General features: G+C 35.9%; 1 protein-coding gene across 6 annotated transcripts in view; it reads left to right on the plus strand.

Moving 5' to 3' along the window:
* Positions 1 to 17,747, plus strand: part of LRRC28 (leucine rich repeat containing 28) — a 58,118-nt gene that overhangs the window by 26,141 nt on the left and 14,230 nt on the right. For all 6 annotated transcript variants that reach the window (XR_005932485.1, XM_041123801.1, XM_030016022.2 and 3 more), the window contains 2 exons: positions 8,260 to 8,466; positions 14,953 to 15,055. Coding sequence is in view for 5 of the 6 variants with exons in the window: in XM_041123801.1 (XP_040979735.1) it covers positions 8,260 to 8,466; positions 14,953 to 15,055 (310 nt within the window). In the remaining variant the exon portion in view is untranslated. The remainder of the gene's footprint in view (positions 1 to 8,259; positions 8,467 to 14,952; positions 15,056 to 17,747) is intronic.

A 17,747-nucleotide genomic window follows, 5' to 3' on the forward strand; every position in this document is an offset into this window, starting at 1 on the left:
GGCAGCTGACCCAAACTGGCCAACAGGGTATTCCATACCATGTGATGTCACATCTCGTAGATAAACTGGGCGGAATGGGGACGGGGGTATCACCGCTCGGAGGCTAACTGGGCATCAATCAGTGGGTGGTGAGCAATTGCACTGTGCATAATTTGTACATTCCAATCCTTTTATCATTACTGCTGTCACTTTATTAGTGTTATCATTATCATTATTAGTTTCTTCTTTTTATATTCTATTAAACTGTTCTTATCTCAACTCATGAGTTTTACTTCTTTTCCTGATTTTCTCCCCCATCCGACTGGGTAGCGGGGGAGTGAGTGACTGGCTGCGTGGTGCTTAGTTGCTGGCTGGGGTTAAACCACGATACTGAGCCATCCTTGATACCTCTTTAGGATGCTCATTTTGTTTGCCTTTGTTTTAGGTGATTACTGGTTTGTACTTAATCAAAGCAGGTACTTAAGTAGCCATCTCCAGCTGGCTGGCATCTTGAGTTCAAATTTTAGCTCTTTATTTTATGCACAAAGTTTTTCTGGAAGGCTTTTCCCCCTCTTACCATGTAGTGATATTAGTGCACAGTGAACTGTAGATGATGTGCAGCAGTAAAGATGGTAAGACATAAACAAAACAAGAAAAATGTAATAGGTCTTATGCTTTATTCATTCACATTTGTTTATGTTCATACCACCCAGGAACACCCAGAAAAAGGAAAACAGCTGCTCCTCAAAGGAAAGACAACAGCAAAACCACATCACTTCCTAAATAAGTGACTTTTCCGTAAGGTGCTAGCAGAATTTTTCATGCAATATACTTGACAAAGTACGATTCTGTCTCTTCACACTTCATTTCGGCTCCTCTGTCCACAATTTGGGATATTGTTTAATAAAACCATAGAATAATATTAATATGTTAATTTCACATCTATTACATATTTGTGTAGCAGTAGTACTTTGCTGTGGGGCAGTAAAGTACTAGGCAAAGTACACTAGAACAAAATGAAAGGATAGGTTGTCTTCTAAAGAAAAAAAAAAAAAAAAAGACCAAACAAGAAAACCAAACCAAACAACGGCAGACCTGATCGTTTCAGGGCCTTGAGTTTCCTTTGTGCATAAACTTTTTTTTTTTTTTTCCCCTTCCTTATCCTTTTTGCCCGTTCACCCACCTTTTCCGCTTTTCTCGTGTATGTTAATTTCTGGTATTTTTATAATCTGATTTGTTCTAACTGTTCTCAGTGAGACCATCAAATTATGGAAGAAAATGGAATTCCAAACCTGCACTGGGGGGAAATATGGAGCATAACCTGACAACCACTCTGGATCTGTGCTCTCTGTCTGGTGCTTCAGTGCTGATGCTGAGAAAAGCACAGAGTGTTAGACCCATAAAATGCACAAGGCTGCCAGTTTTGTTAATTTAAGCTTAATTATGGTAAAAGATGGGGAACCACTGACCTTTTAGATGAGTTTGGCTTAATGAGACCCTCATGCCTGATGTCTGTTTTCAGCCACTTTTAGCTAAACTAAAATTACTGCTTAGCAAAATTGGACTTTAGAAAGCCACTTTTCCTCACCTTTGCTTGTGAATGATGGTACAAAATAAGTAAGACTTGGTACTAAATTGGCTTGTGGCATTTAGAAAGGTTGAGGAAAAAAAGATGCTATTTGGGTATGTTCAATAGAAGTATGTATTTTTCACTTGGTTTTGAGTTTTATCTGCTGCTTAAATGTTTTGGAGAAGAGTCAATATAGTTTACGGCTGAAGTAGGTGAAACTGAGAATTGGGAACATTTTTGAGGTGTTACTTACCCCAGAAAATCTTTTTCCCTGTTCTTTCCAGCCAGGATGTGTGTGTGAAATGCAACCATAAGTATGGTTAAAAGTAATAGATTCAAGTGTGATCAGCTGGGATAGAGGCCTTTTTTCACAGAATTTTTATGGGTTTGAACTCGTATTCAGCACCTTATTTTAAAACAGGTTATTCATAAAATAGTTGCTGCAGTATCAAAATGTCTCCTCCAGTCCCTTTTTTTTTTTTCTTTAAATATTGAGCAAATATTAGCCTACATGGGAAAAAATACAAGGAAAGAATTGTCTTCAGGTGTGTCAGGCTTGAGAAACAGAACATTTTTCAAGCTCTTTCACTAACAATACAGTAACAGATCTGCATACAGCAGTGTCAAAATGTAAATGTGATTCAATTTGCCTCCCCCTTTCTTTGTCCTTAAATCTAATGATGCCAATTTTCAGTTATGGTCAAACTTCCTTGTTTGAAGATGGCAGAGGTCTATCATAAGTGCCAATTTGTGCTAGAAAATTTAATTTTTATAGGTTATGAAACGTGAGCTGCGTGGTAGGACAGTAAATGTAACATAATATATAATAGGATATTTAATTTGTTTTAACCATCTTAAAATCTATTTAAGTCTCCTGAGACATCCCAGAGCAGATCTAAAGGAGATCTTTTCTATCAGGCTTTCAGTGATTTAAACTTACATTTCCTGTCCATTACAGTTTTAACTGATAATAATATTACAGTTCAAATTCACAGGCATGTATAGACACTTGCATTTTTTTCTAATGAGACAGGTGATAAGCTTTGTAAGTATGAAAGACTTCAAACACCTTTTACTCACTGTTGCATGGTTTTATAGCTCTAATAGGAAAATGTATCTTGTACTCAGGCTCATGGAAGTTGATTAAAACATTATTTCAAGGGTGAAGTATGGTAGCCACTTTTAGCACCTTCTCTTCTTTTCCTGAAGCAACGAAGGTCCTTTTTAGACCCCAGTATAGAGAGGGATCACTGGGTGCACAAAGTCCAGTGCTTCACACTCACAGCCAGTCATCACAGCACTTGATTCTGTAAGGATTCATAGGAATATGTCCCTCTGGGTACCACAAGCTGGAAAACATTACTCCATGTTATATAGGAAAGATTTTTAGTACAGCGTGTTGCAGCCTTAAACAGCGACATGCTGCTGGCATTGCAGAGTGGATGACAGGCAAGGGAGAGGATCGCCTCCATGTTAGAACCCTTTGGTAGCAGGGTGGTAGATGTAAATGTTTGTAGGATAATAGCAAGATCATCATTATTGCCTACAATACTAAGGTATATTAACATACTTTCCTGCTCCTAATACATTGCTGGCTATATATAGAAATTGCATTAGTTATTTTCACTGGTGGCTCATTATCCTTAGGTGGTGAACCAGTATAGCTGATCCTTCTCTTCCTTCATTGTTTCAAGCAGAGGCCTGACTTGCAGCACTTTCTTACCATCCTTATTTTCTGTTATTTCTCATTCCATTGCAGTCACTTCAGTCTAGAAGTTCTTGCTCTTCTTCCTGTATGATAATTTGGTTCTCTATCATATTAGCAATACTTTAAATGCTTGTGTCAACAGCAAACTAAAACCTAGGGGTTTTTTAACCAAGGTAGAAAATAGAAATTCTAAACAAAGTAAACCCTTGAGGAACACCACTAGTAATGTTTTCTCCAGCCCAATAGTTTGCCATGAGATGTGATACTCATATGTTACCATTAACCAAAAAATGTCATTGAAGAAAAATAAGCCAGTATAACATGATTTACATTTGGAGAGATCTGGGTTGCGTTTTCATTCTGCTTTCTATTTATGTTCCAGTCATTGGTTACTCTTGGTTGCTCTTTCCCCTTAGAACAGTTGTTACAAGATACTGAAGAGTGCCGAGTTCATGTTAACAGGGCTTTTTCGAACACAGGTTCCACGTTTTTTCTCCAACCCAAGGCTGCTATCCCAGAAAGTCTTATTCATTGAGAATCTTTGTGCCTGAGCTTGCAATTTTGATGGATAACACATTTTTTTAGCGTTCTGGGATGGAAATTTTTTAAGCAGCCTCATTTCATTTTAGTAATGGATGTGGTAATTTTCAGTGCTTTGTCCTTGTTCCCATGAGGTATTTTGTCTCTGTCCTCATACACAGCATTATTCTTACAGGAAAAAATGATGCAAAAAGCTAATTTAATATTTGGTCTGTCCTCCTAATTTCTACCCCTTGTTGACACCAGTTCTTCATTTCTTGCTCTTTATTTCTTGTTGAGAAACCTTTTGCTTGACTGTGAGTTCCCATTTTCCTGGCCTAGTGGCAGTTTTCATTTAAGTTCTGTGGCGTGACCTCTAAGTGCCAGCTCTCTCTGCTGATCAGTCCCTTTTTCCATTCCTTGTAGGTTCTCAGCTTTCTCTTAATATCCTGCTTTGAGGTGCATTCTCATGCAGGTAGGTCTGTAGCCCTTTCCTGTCCCCTTTTTTCCTTTACTTGGATGGAAAGACTCAGATAGCATTTGATTTAAAGTAAATCCATGCCTTCCATACACTCAAATCCAATTGTGTATGTGTTTCATATATGTTTGGATGAATTTTTGGGTTATGGCCCAACAGGGAAAGGTGGGATTGCTCTTGAAATGTAAAGAAAACTGTTAGTTATTTTCGAGTTATGCAGCTGGTGAGGCCTGTACCCCCAGAAGGTTAAGGAAGTTTGAATTGCCTTTGGCAATTATTATATGTTGCATGGGCTGCTTACTTCCAGATGTTTTTTCTTCCTTCATGTAAAGCCATGGGAATTAAAGACTGGCATTTAAACTATCTGAATCAGAAATAGATTTCCCCCCCCCCCCCCCCGATGCTAGGGATGTTTATACAAATACAATCTGTTAGAAGGTCAATAATTTTGGAAATTTCCTGAAATCTTTCAAGGTTTCACTTTCTTTTTTTTTTTTTTCCCCAAAAAAAAGGTATGCTGATGTTTCTTTTCTCTTTGTGTTGAGAGAGAAATGTATTTGGCAGTTTTTCTTTTGAAAACCCAAATGCATGTGATGACAGTTCACTTGTCCCTTTCTCCAAGGGGTTGGGGAAGCTATTACCATGAATGCAAAGGCTGCTTTTTGGAGCCACAGTAATCACTTCTGAATCTTCATCAGGGATGAAAAAGATAAATTAATTAGTCAAGTGCTTGCAGTTTTAGAATACAGGGAAGTATTTATGTGTATGTGTCTGTCACTGAAACCACCTTTAGGAGGCTGTAGGCAGGACTCTGTGTATAAGCCTGCGCTTAAGTTTCTGTGAAGTAAGGTAGTGTGCGGATTTACAGTCTGTCAGCCACTTCGTGTGTACAATGCCATGAACACATTTGTACCATATGGCCAAGCCACAGAATTGCCCAGCTATTTGTGAAGGCAGTAATCTGTGCAGATGGACATGACTGAAACACTTGGGTCCAAAGAACTAGCAACAGGAACTTCACGTCTGGACTCAGATCCTTCTGATTAACAAAGCTACTGAGGATTTTTTTCTGGCTTCTGATATCAAAATGGGGTTCAGTGCTCTGCTGTGTTGATTTTGATAGTGTTAATCCTAGAGCTAATATAAATTTTAAATTATTCATTTATGAATTTCATTTAAACATAATTGGAACTCCTCAATGTGGTTTAATGGTGATGTATAATGCTTGTCTCTCTGTCAGTTCTTTTTATTTGGGAATAGCTATTTTCTTCACTGGGTCTGCCTGAAATTTCCAAAGTCCACCTCTCATATGTGTCTTAGTGCTTGATGGGGTGATAGCAAAAGAGAGATTTGTAAGTCTTTCACTGTGTTTATTAGCGAAGGCATCCTTCAGTATTTATGTTGCAAGATTTTTAAAGCATGGATAATAGTATATAGTGACTAAAAGCTTGAAAAACATATTAATGGATTGTTTATATTTTGTGTTATTCCTCTTTATTGTTTTCCTTTGCTTTAACAAGATTGAAACCAATTTAGTTTCTTTAGTAAATGTCTGAGCATGTTCTTCAAAATGAGCTTTCAACACTATAGAGGGGAATCTGGGAGTTATATCTTTAATCTGATGGCACTTTAAGTTGTTTGGTTTACTTTTTAACTTCATCATGGGTCGATGGGTGTTTCTGTAACATATGGCACTGTATGTTGAAAGTGGATGTTTACATCTGGTATGCATTGGAAGAGTAAGGTAGAGAGGATGAAGTTTTGGGCAAGTATGTGTTTCTTGGATGAAGGATAAAATGAGAATACTTTTATTTCCTCTTAGATTTGAAACATATCATTCTAGCAATGCCTTTGAAACTCTGCCAGCTTTGCCAACCATAACATTTATGGGATTTTGGACCTAAACTGAATTAGAAAACTGTTTTTAGTGGCAGAGAAAAAGGTTAGTGCATGAAAATAGCTAGGCCTATTATTGACTGCATGTGGTCAGTGGTTTGGCTGAATGTAGGTGGCTCTTTTCCTGTCACTGTTTTCAAGCATATGGCTTTGTTTGTGATGAATATAAAACTCTTTAAAAGTGAGTTCTACTGCAGTTCTTTTGCACAGTAGTCTTTTGCTATTTGGTAGTGATTATTTTGCTTTTGCCATTCATTTTCAATCTCATAGTAAAATAAAAACTTTTAAAATAAAGCTTAGGATTGCTGTTGACATAAAAACTAAGAGATTTGAAGAATGTGGTCATCTGTGTATAGCAGCTGCTTCTGTCAGTAATCTTTTATAAAAGGATGCATGTACTATGTTTTTGATTCTTTATTGTAGTTAATGCTGGGATTGTTTGTAGTGAGCAGAAACTCCTTTTATATGTGCACACATTTTGTTTAATTAGTACTTTTGTGAAAATCTCTAATACTGAATTATAACTTCCCTTTATTTCATGTTTTCAGTCTTGAAAGTAACATTTATAGCAGTTTTTCCCAAGGTCAACTTCAGATTTGGCATTTTTTTTCCCCATTGTGTAGAAGACAGCTTGAAATTAACCTAGTGTTTTGTTTTCTTCTTTGGGTGTAGTATACAAGGTGCTACCTCAGAGCTCAGGGAATAGCAAATTTTCTAGCTCCTGCTGCAGAGAGAGTGCTTAAGGGCACAACAGCTTCTGTTTAGCTTTAACTTAAACAGTGTTACCCTATTTATATCTTTTAAAAAAATCTGGGTGATAGAGATGTAAATTGTGCGGATTGTGAATTGTGTAGATTGTCTGGTGTTTTCTGTGTAGAAAATTCTAGTGAATCTTGTTTTAGCAGCTATCAGATGCAAGAGCTGGTTTCATTCAGCTGACAGCAAAGTCCATTTGGCTCTGCAAGTTGCTCAGAACTGCAGTAAGAATTAGGGGGCATCAAGCACTTCATGAGTTGGTTCCATTGCTGTAAAGTATTTAAAAACAAAGCAAAACTGTTTACAGTTTCCCCATGTTTGGGGAAAAAAGAATTTATAGAGTTATCCAATTTTTAGAGTAACTGTAAAAAAAAAAAAAAGTAAATAAATGACAAGATAACTTGTAGAGCTGCTTAATAAATTTCTTAGTCAGTCCTTAAAGAAGTGCATCCTGGTCCCACAGACCAGACACAAGGAAAATCGCTGTTGCACAAGGGAGGCTACTTGTGTGATCACATCTTGCAGACTTTTAAGAACTTCATTTGTTACCAACATAAAAAAATTATACAATACTATTTATGTCATAACATGTACTTTTAAAATTCTTAAAACGTTAAAAAAGAATTTCTAGAAGCTGTAACTAATTATTACAATTATAGGTTAGTGCTTACTGTAATATCTTCCTACAATGTAACATAGCAATATAACCTATAGGTTATTAAGAAATTTCTTTTCTAATTTAAACTAGGTCTTTTGAATTGTATTATGAAGACAGAGCTGTTGTTCCTAAGCATGCTTGGTGAAAGACTGTCACTAAGCAAGAAGTGTTATGCATGCATTTGTAAGTCTCATTGCAACACAATCTTAAGTAAGGTGGATATAAGCATTGCATCCTCAAATGTGTTTTCTTTTTTTTTAAATTAATTTGAATTTGAATGAATTTGGGGTCATGCAAAACACCCTCAATAACAGTAAGCTATGTAATGTGTTTTGTTTGGGGTTTGTTGTTTGTTTTTGGTTTTTTTTTCTAGTTCTGATGTAGGACCAGGAAACTGCTTGATATTTTTGACAGTAGTAATTGTCACAATTCAGGAATGCTCTATCTTGAGAGATCTCGTGTTTAAACATACTGCCTAACTGATAACTGTTCCTCATCAAAAAGATTTGAAATAAGATGATGATGGGGATTATTAGTATCAGTTCTCAACATGGATTGACAGAACAGTATCTTAAGAGAAAAACAGCACAGCTAACTGATGACCTTTGTTTTTGATTTATGTGAGATATTTTTGTGGTCTTGTTTGTGAAAATAGTTATATTAACGATTCTCAATTCCTTCTGTTTGGATTGTAGAGGTTGGAGACCTGAGGGAGCTGCAAACACTGGACATTTCAACCAATCGTTTGATAACGTTACCTGAAAGGCTACATATGTGCCTTTCACTGCAGTACTTGACCGCAGACCGAAACCACCTGTGGTATGTTCCCCGCCACCTGTGCCAACTACCAAGCCTCAATGAGCTCTCCATGGCTGGAAACCGCCTTGCATTTTTGCCACTTGGTGAGTCACCACTGTCATTGGGCAGGGGGTAGGTCAGAGAAGAGACAGGAAAATAAACCTTCTGTCCCAAAAGAAAAGGAAACAAACAAACAAACAAAACCCAAACAAACAAAACAAAACAAACAAAAAAAAATAATAATAAAGAAGAAAAAACCCAAAAACTGAAAACCCACAACAAGTGTTTTTCTTTGGTGGTCCCTACAAACTCTGTTTATGGAGTTGTCACAGTGATCATATAGTTGGAAAATATGTTGATAACAACAAAAAAAAAAAGCAGGTTAAGGTTTCATGTCTGTTTTAAAGCATAGGTCAGCTATCAAATTTGCTTTATTTTTAGCTAACTGAGGGGGAAAAAAGTTTAAATGATGTTGTGTTTAAATACAGTACTATGTAATCTGACTTCTACCACTTTGGGTAATGATCTGTTTCTGTTTGCTGGATCTGATGATTTAACTAAGATTCTTCAGCTAATGTCTAAAACTTGCTATGGAATCCCAGTGACTCCACATAAATTATTTTTCATCATTAGGAATGTCAGTACTGCAAAATCTAGCAAAGGTTTAGTTTGTGCTGTGTATAGGCATCCATCAAAACTTCCACAGTAGTAGCCCAGGAAAGAATTTATCTGCCACCTTCTCAACCCTTTCAAAGTTTGGAAGTGCTGAACCAGGCCTTCAAGAGTAGGAGGTGCAGTCAGCGTGTGGTGGTTTGTTGTGGGAAGTAGTTGTGTTGTCAGTAAGTGTGGACTGTGTATTCTGTTCATGAAAAGCAAGTCCTCTTCCCTGCGTTTGTTACTTCTTAGCCCTGCCAGGGGCTAATCTCTGCTGGAATACAGACACACATGCAGGATCTGTCATGTCATTTGAATAGCCATTAATAGTTCTTCTAGAATACAATCAGAGTTCAGTGTTAATTAAGTGCAGATGAAGTTATGATAATCACATTGAAAAGAAGCTGAAAATTGAGGTGGCTAAAAATGAGATTATAATTTCTAAATTAATTACATTGTATGCCTTTAACTTAATTTTTTCAGTGCTAGCAATTTAGTCTTTAAAGAAGTTTATGATCTTTCTGATTTTCTTAGCACCTTAGTTTATGTTACTGGAAAGTAAGTGTAAATAATGTCTCCAGACATAGTGTTTTAGTTACGTTCCAACATATGTCATTATATAAATGAGAAAATGAGTTCCAGGATGCATCATCCAGATTCCACAGTACTAACTAAAACAAGCAAAATAACTTCCCCTATTTTGGCAAATATTTCTAACTCCATTTCATGAGACAGGAAGTTGAATCTTTTTAATTTTGCCAAAGTAAGATGCTGTTCAGTAAGATGAGGTGTGAAATATTAAAGGATAACAGTTTTTGCTACTTTTGCGCTAGTAGCTTATCTGTGAGCAAGCTATGACCTGGATGAGCTGTAGATCTGCAGAAGTGTTTTAAGTTCAAAAGAAGGAAATAAATCTCTAATATAATGACACACCTTCTTTTTTCTTTATTTTTAGACTCAAATTCAAAACATTCAAAAGGAACTTTTAAAATAACGGGAAACATCAAAGACTGTCAATTGACCTTGTTCAGTAGTTCTTAATAGTGACTCACTGGTGAACATTTGGAGATAATTTGCTATCTGTGGATATGAAACTGAATCATAAATCCTAGAGTTCAGAGGAAAAGCAGCACAGTATAAATGTAAATGTTTAATCCTTCCTCAGAAGAATCAGACGGCTTCAGAGTGGTCAAGATGTGATGAAATAAAGTAGAAGATAGAGTTAGTGCATTGAAAAAGAGAAAGATTAAATTTACCATCTGTTGTATGGGAAAATATTTTTCTTGGAGTTTTACTGAAGTTAAGGCATAATTGTAGCATTATTTCTGCTAGCTGCACATGTTGTCTAATGATTGTTTTGTGTGTATTCTTACATCCAACTTCACTTTACTAGTTAATGACTGAGTAAGGACATTAAATAACAGCGAAAGATACTGTAGAAATATCTACAAGTGATATTCAAGCAAGATTTGTCAAACGATTTTTTTCAGTTAGGGGGCTGAGTTGAAAAGCAGACAATTTATTCATCTCCTGACAGAATGTGTTTTTTTTTCTCTTTTTTATTAGACATGTCCTTGTTAGAAGAAATATGTTTGGAACATATTGCTTAATGCTTTTTAATGTGTGATTTACTTCATTTATTCCATATGGTGGTTGACATCTACTATGCCAAGGAACCCATTCTTCCTCATCTAAGTATGTCCCTTGTAGCTGCCAGTAGAGCCTCTTGTTAAGTGTTACGGCAATCTGCATTTTCCTGTTCCTAGATTGATAGGTGTGAGATTTATTTCAGCAGCACACAGTACTTTCACAGCACTGCTGGAAGGGTACTATGTAGTTTTTTGTCCTGTGCATTCTTTTAAGTTTGTGGGCACATGTGTCGTAAGAAAAAAGTGTAACACTATTAACCAGTTTTACAAAATACAATAAAAATACCTGATCCCACCTTGACTTTCAGAACTGGTATATAAAGAAGCAGATGGGTAAACAATAATGAATTAGTCATTTGTTCTGCAGAATACACTTAATTCTTGGATATGCCAGTAATTTTCAGCTGTTGAATATCCAAAGAAACAAGACTGCATGGATCCAAGCCTTTGGGCCTTCCTAATAAATTTATTTTTTAAAAAAGCCCAAATTGTATGTGTAACTTGAACTGGAAACTGCATCCTGGACAGTCCTGTTACTGTCAGGGTAGCTTTCATGCTGCCCTAATAAATGGTCTTAGGAATTCTGTTCTTGAATGGTAGATAGAACTACTGATCATTTTATGTCAATCTACTTACAATATGAATTATCCTTTGACAGAAATTTAGCTTTAATATTTTACCATTAGCAAATGCTCCAATGCCTGAAAACAAATTCCAGTGCAAGCAGAAATTTGAATCTGATTATATTGCAAAAGTAAAAATTATTTATGTAATAAAGTACAAATATAATTAAATTGGCCATAAATTCTCAAGTGTACTGGCAGTACAGGGGATGTTATGACAGCAAATATTCAGTGTTATATCACTTTATTGAGGGTTTATGTGCACTTTTTGTTTAGAAAATGGGTCTAGTAATTATCACTGCACAGTAAACAAAGGTCTTATTCTACCTCGGTATATGCTGCTTTTGTGTCCTTGCCCTCACAGTATGGTTAAAAGAGCATCAGTGCAGACACACAAGTGCTTTTGTTCCATCTTCAGCCATGTGGAATGCATATGCCAGGGCCCTGAGGTTAAAAAAAAAGAGAAAAAAGAAAAAAAAACTGGGAAAAAAAAAAAAGAAAAAAAAAAAAAGGAAAAATAGAATTGGGGTTTGTTCAGGACTCATGGCATTTGGTCATTTCTGGGAGAAAGGTCTTTGATCTGGGAGCCTGGAAGGAGGAAAGTGGAAATGTTTTAGACACAGTACAGTGCTTGCAAAAGCCACATGAAAACATTCTTTGTAGCTTTAGCCTTTTCAAAGATGGACAGCTTCCTTATTTTATAAAGTTCTTCAGAAACATGTTTTTTAGAGAACTGTTAACAATATTTGTTGACTGATATAAGACATAAAAATTAATGTGGATGGGTTACAAAGAGCTTTTTAAAGTGATGATTTATTTAAATTTAAACTTTATGGATAGTGTTTGAAACTGGAAAAAAAATCTTTTGGGGACTAGAAGATGCTTGGTTATTTAATGCAAAGAAACTATATCAAAGGAACATTTATAGTTACAGGCTATTTGGCTTTGGCTATTGAATTTTTCCCACTGAGATATTTTGTCTAACATCCAAAAATTTGCTTTAATTACCTAGGAAATGCAGTCAACTCAGAACTTAGAATCTAAACATAGCATAAGATAAAGACAGAGGGAAGAGATGAGATGCAGCCTAACTCCCCCCTCAATGCATATGAAAAGAACAGCTTTAGGGCTTTTTTTGACTTGCCTGATTTTCAGCACATTTGCATACATCTGTGTAGAATTGAACAAGATGAGCCTCTCTTAAAAATTTTCTTCCATTCTCTAAATTAATAAGTTAAACAGTAGCACATTCAAGCTAGTCCAGCAACCCATAGTTTTCTGCTCCTCTTATTGTAATTGGCTTCTGCAACATGAGGCAATATTCTCTAAGTGTTAGGTGTGCCCTGCACGTGCTATCTGCTTTAAATTTTATTGGCTGATTCTTTTCCAGCCTTACAATATTTTATGATGGTATAGTGCCTCACTATTGCAATGTTTTTATTCGTTGTAGGATAACAATGTTTTTGTTTCATCTAAAAATATCCCAGAACTTTACTAAACTATTTTCAGCCCTGCAATACTGAGCCAAAATAAACCATCTTTGAGGTGTTAGCTCATAACTATGTACAGCAGCATCTCACAGCAGTGCCTACCGGTCAGCAGAGATATTTGTACTTGCTTCTTGCAGCAGGACAGTTGATGGATGCAGCAGATAACTCTGCAAACTAGAATGTCTTTGGGACAGGGTCAAAGAAGCATGTGATGGCTGAACATGTCCCCTGATGTCCAGTAACTCCAGTTTGGACAAAGTCCAGATTATGGTCCCTGAAACCTCCATAGACTGTTGCAGGGCAAGGGCCTGTATTAAAAGAAAAAAAAGCAAAACTCAGTTTTTCTATGTTAACATTTTTATTTCAGAAAAGCAATCTATTTGTTTTCTGTTGGTATCATCACTTGTTCTTTATATCAAAGATTTGATAATGTGACATCCTCTGAAGCTGCTCCTCAGAGTGAGCTTTTAAGGTTTCTGGTGCTTACAGCTGCCATTCAAGTGGGTGACAGCGGAAGACATTCAGTATATTTTAAGATGGCCAAATGTTTGGGGAGGGATCACTCAAAATATCATTTGCTTTATCTGCACTAAGTGGTGTCCAGAGCTCTTGCGTACAATAAAACTATTCAATAATGAAGAAGGGACTGTATTACCTATAGTCATAGTAGGGAATGATGAGATCATTATTCCAAATAGAATTTCTGAATAGAACTATCATGGAAATTGTTTTAATTTTTATTCTGCTCTTGGCCATGATTACAAAAGGGACAAAAGCTATGCTAATTTCTCTGGGTATCCTTATGTTTATGCCAACCAAGGTAATTGACAGTTGATAAAGATGGGAAGTTGGAATTAGTCGATATTAGTACCATCTTGCAAAGTGGCTGATTCAGCCAAATGCTTGTTTATCTTGCTTAGTTTCTATAACATGCCCATAAAAATTTAAGAAGCTGGGAGGCATACAGGTTTATTTTTTTATTTTTTCATAATGCAATTCGTCTGGGTTGCAGCTATCCCTTCCCAAGCAGAGAGGCTTTCAAACGTTGTTCACTTAGTTTGTGCTTTGTATTAAATGCATATGTCTTTTCCTAACCCAGTATCTTGAACAGCATAAGAGCTACAGATGAAATGGCCTGCCCAGATGATCCTACATGTCATCTTTCTTGCCAGTTCAAAACTTTTTTAGACTGTTCTTTTCAGTTCACTCTTTGGTTTGTCTTTTTAAATGTCTCACATTAGCATGTTTTCCACTTCTTTTGATAGCAGACAGTTTTACCACTGACTAGATCTTGCTGATAAGCAAAATTTTGTTTCCAAGAATTCTTCCTAGAAACTAAATTTTCCCTTTTTTAATTTTGCTCCATTTTTCCACTTTAATTTTCTAAACAAAATAATATTCCATACCTATATGCTCCTATCTGGAGGTATGTTAATATATTTCTAGTCCATGAAGGTATTGCTTGAACATGCTGTACTTGCTTCTTTTGACTGCCAGCCATGAATATCTTAACAGAAATAATGTAAGCAGTACACCTTCAGATGTATTGATCATTTACTTGTAGCCACAACTTTTGTTGTATAATATTCTGCAGTTTAATGCTTGTATATTTTCTTGTGTTCTGTAAACTACTGCATCACACAGACTTGTTTCTGAATGATTACTGTTTGTATTTGGTTATGGCTAATGTAATCAAACATCTCCTCTTGGAGAAAAGCAAGTGTAGGACAGACCACATTCTTGTTTATGTCTTTACCACTTTACCAAAGATAGTGAAGCTGCGATTTCAGTGACATGAGGCCAGTTAATGAAAGCAGGTTTGACCTTATGAACTTGAAGTATGCATTGTAGATTTGAAATCCATTGTCCCTTTGATTCTTCAGACTGACTTCGGAGTTTATCAATGTTAAAATTTAATTATTTATAATGGGATTTTCAGAGCTACTGAAAAGGGCTTTTGTTTTGTTTTAGTAATTTTCAATGCTATTTTCTAAACAGCTTTTCAGCTCATCCATAATAAAACCATTGGCTGAAATTTTACAACTGAGAAGTACTATTTATGTTTGCTTACATTGAGTCTGATTTAGCTTATTTATAATTAAAGAGAATTGCTTTGCTTATAATTGTCACTGTCATCCCTTCTCCCCCTGACTTTTCTTGTTTTCTAAACCCAGATTTAGGTCGTTCTCGGGAGCTGCAATATGTTTATGTGGATAACAATATTCATCTGAAAGGCCTCCCATCTTATCTGTATAATAAAGTCATTGGTTGCAGTGGGTAGGTATGAATTAATTCAGATGTCTTGCATACCTGTTCTTTGTAAAATTTCTCATAAATATCTTCCTGTATGATATATCTGATTTGTGTGTGTGTGTGTGTGATTGACTCAGAACTGATGTTACTTTGAGGATATTACTGCAACTCCCAGTTCTGTTTTATTTTTGTAATAAATCTCTGTGTTAATTGCTGACTTTCAATATTTTAGTATTAAGCTGTGACGGACAGTGCAGTTATTCTGAAGGCATTTGTAATGAATGATAACGTAAGGCCTAAAGCTGAATCCTAGCTGCATTTAAAAGTTGGCCAAAAATGTAGGCTTCACAGAATTTCCAGAACTAAAGAATGAACAAAATATTTTTTAATGTGTTGCAGCATCTATCTAGTTCATAAGTTCTCACATTTCTGTAAGTTGTGGGCCATAACATATATCTTGGAATGTCACGTGCAGCTCCTTCATTCATTTTACATCCCAGTATCAGCTTCTTGTAGGTCTTGGTACCTACTAACTAAAATAAGTAACTTTTTTAGGAATTATGGATTGACAGGTATATTTTTGTGTGGATTTTCAAAATATCCTAGGCTGTGTCATGTTTGTGGTTAGGATGTGAGAAAAAAGTAGTCTGTCTAGGACACTACCTTAATTCTTTCTGCACTGACACTAGCATAAATCAGGATCAGCACCACTGATGAACAGAGCCTTACTGGTGTAACACTGATCAGAAGAGGATTGTCCCCATTACCATCTAATTATAAATTTCTGGTATGCTCACTCTCAGCAAATCTTGCATTAAATATAAATTCCCTCTCTACAGCCTGTGCTCTACTGCAATATGTGAGATGCTGAGTCTTGGCATTTTAAGGTTTTCCTAATATTCCTATGTCAGCTGGTTGTATGATATTTAAATACTTGGAATTGGATTATAATTCTGCTGAACTGTATGCAGTCTCAAGCTTCTACTAATTTTGTTTTTCAAGAAAAATAATTTCTAGCCTTTGTTCTTTCAGAACTGATTGTAAAATGTAACACAGACATTAAACTGACCCTAAAGGTAATTGAACTGTATTGATTGTGACCAAAACCACTAGTAACAATGCAGGAAGTGTTCCAACAAGTTTGGTCCACCTGTCCTGCTTATTTCAGGTGATTTTAAACAACCATGGCTTCATTTTTTTTAATGTTTTAAGTCCTTATTTTATACTCAGTCAAAATAATTTTATCTTTGCACTGACCTTTTGTAAAGACATTACCAGTTCTTTTTGCTGTCATTACATGTACACTGCTGGTGAGCAGAGCTGCTAGTATCTCTGATGGAGAGTAGTATAAATCTAGTATAAAAGAGACCAAAAAATTTGCAAGTGTTGCAATGAAATTAATTCTTGTAATGCTTCTGTGGAATTAAAAAAATTATAATTTTTTCCCCTCAATAATAAAGAATAAAAAGAAATTATTCTTAGTAAGCAAAATAATATTTGTATTTGTGTACCAAACAGATACTTGTCTTTATGTTGTGAAGCCATCTTGAAACTTCATAGATTATTTTTAAGGAAAATTTTCAACATAGGAAGAGTAGTTATATATATATATATATTATTACGAAACCAAAGGTTTTATTTGGTAACGTGCTGAGTGACGTTAAAATCATGCGATAATGGTCATGTGAAGAATTTCTGTGTTCTTTCCAAGAAAGCATTAGTAACCAGTGCAAGGTTTTTATGGGTCAGGTGAGAGCTGAAGATCCAGGCTTTAGTGCTCTGTCTGGTCATCCACTGGAGAATAAAATCTGATATGCTGCTGTTACTAACATAAAGCTAGATTTCTGCAAATAGAATATAAATTGCATTGTGTAAGTAATGAATCTTTGTCTGGGAATCCTGTAGTCAGAGTGACTGAAAAAGTCTTTTATGTAAGAGGTGATGATCTCAGCACTCAAAATAAATTTTGATGTTATTTTTTGCAGATTGGATTTCATAGTCTCCAGCTAGGTATCTGTCAGTCTTGTTAAAGGCAGCCAATAGGTGGTTACAGCTTTTTTTCCCCAGTTAGTTATTCACCAGCGTTCTTCTGCAGCTCCATTTTTTCCAGCTAGTTAGACCATCGTCTATTCCACTTTTTAACCTCTATGGATTTTGTGTGGGGTTTTTGCAATTCTTTGTTCCTGCACCCAGTATTACCCATAGGTTGAGATTCATTCCCTAATCCATCCTGATTTAAGGGAGTATGTCTCTTAGATTATTCCTCTTGATGGTCTGTTTTCCTTGTTTACTTTGGTTTTCAGTGTTGTGGTCTGGCATTAATAGCCTCACTCTTTACGTAAAGTAGACCAAATGGCCCAGCTCTGAACTGCAGAAAATTTAGTGAGTTTATGGGTGTGTCTTCTAGCTAGGTTAAGGGGTTAATCAGCTTGAAAATACAACATTCTAGATTTATTTGTTGTGATAGCTAACTCATTGGATATGGATTGCTGGGGAATGGATTGTTGGAATATTGGATCTCTGAATTCCCAATTATATTTTAACCTCATTAATGGTTTGTGGGAAAGCATTAAATATTTAACAAGAGGCTTATTGACTTGCTGTTTGATGCTACTCTTTTTTGCTTGTTTCTCTGGGCTGTTTTTCCTTTAATCAGAAGAGATGAGATTCTTTGTTATCAGAGAAGTACTGTAAGATTTCTTTCACGACTGATAAG

Source organism: Aquila chrysaetos, chromosome 5 (assembly GCF_900496995.4).
Source record: "Aquila chrysaetos chrysaetos chromosome 5, bAquChr1.4, whole genome shotgun sequence".
Taxonomy (NCBI): domain Eukaryota; kingdom Metazoa; phylum Chordata; class Aves; order Accipitriformes; family Accipitridae; genus Aquila; species Aquila chrysaetos.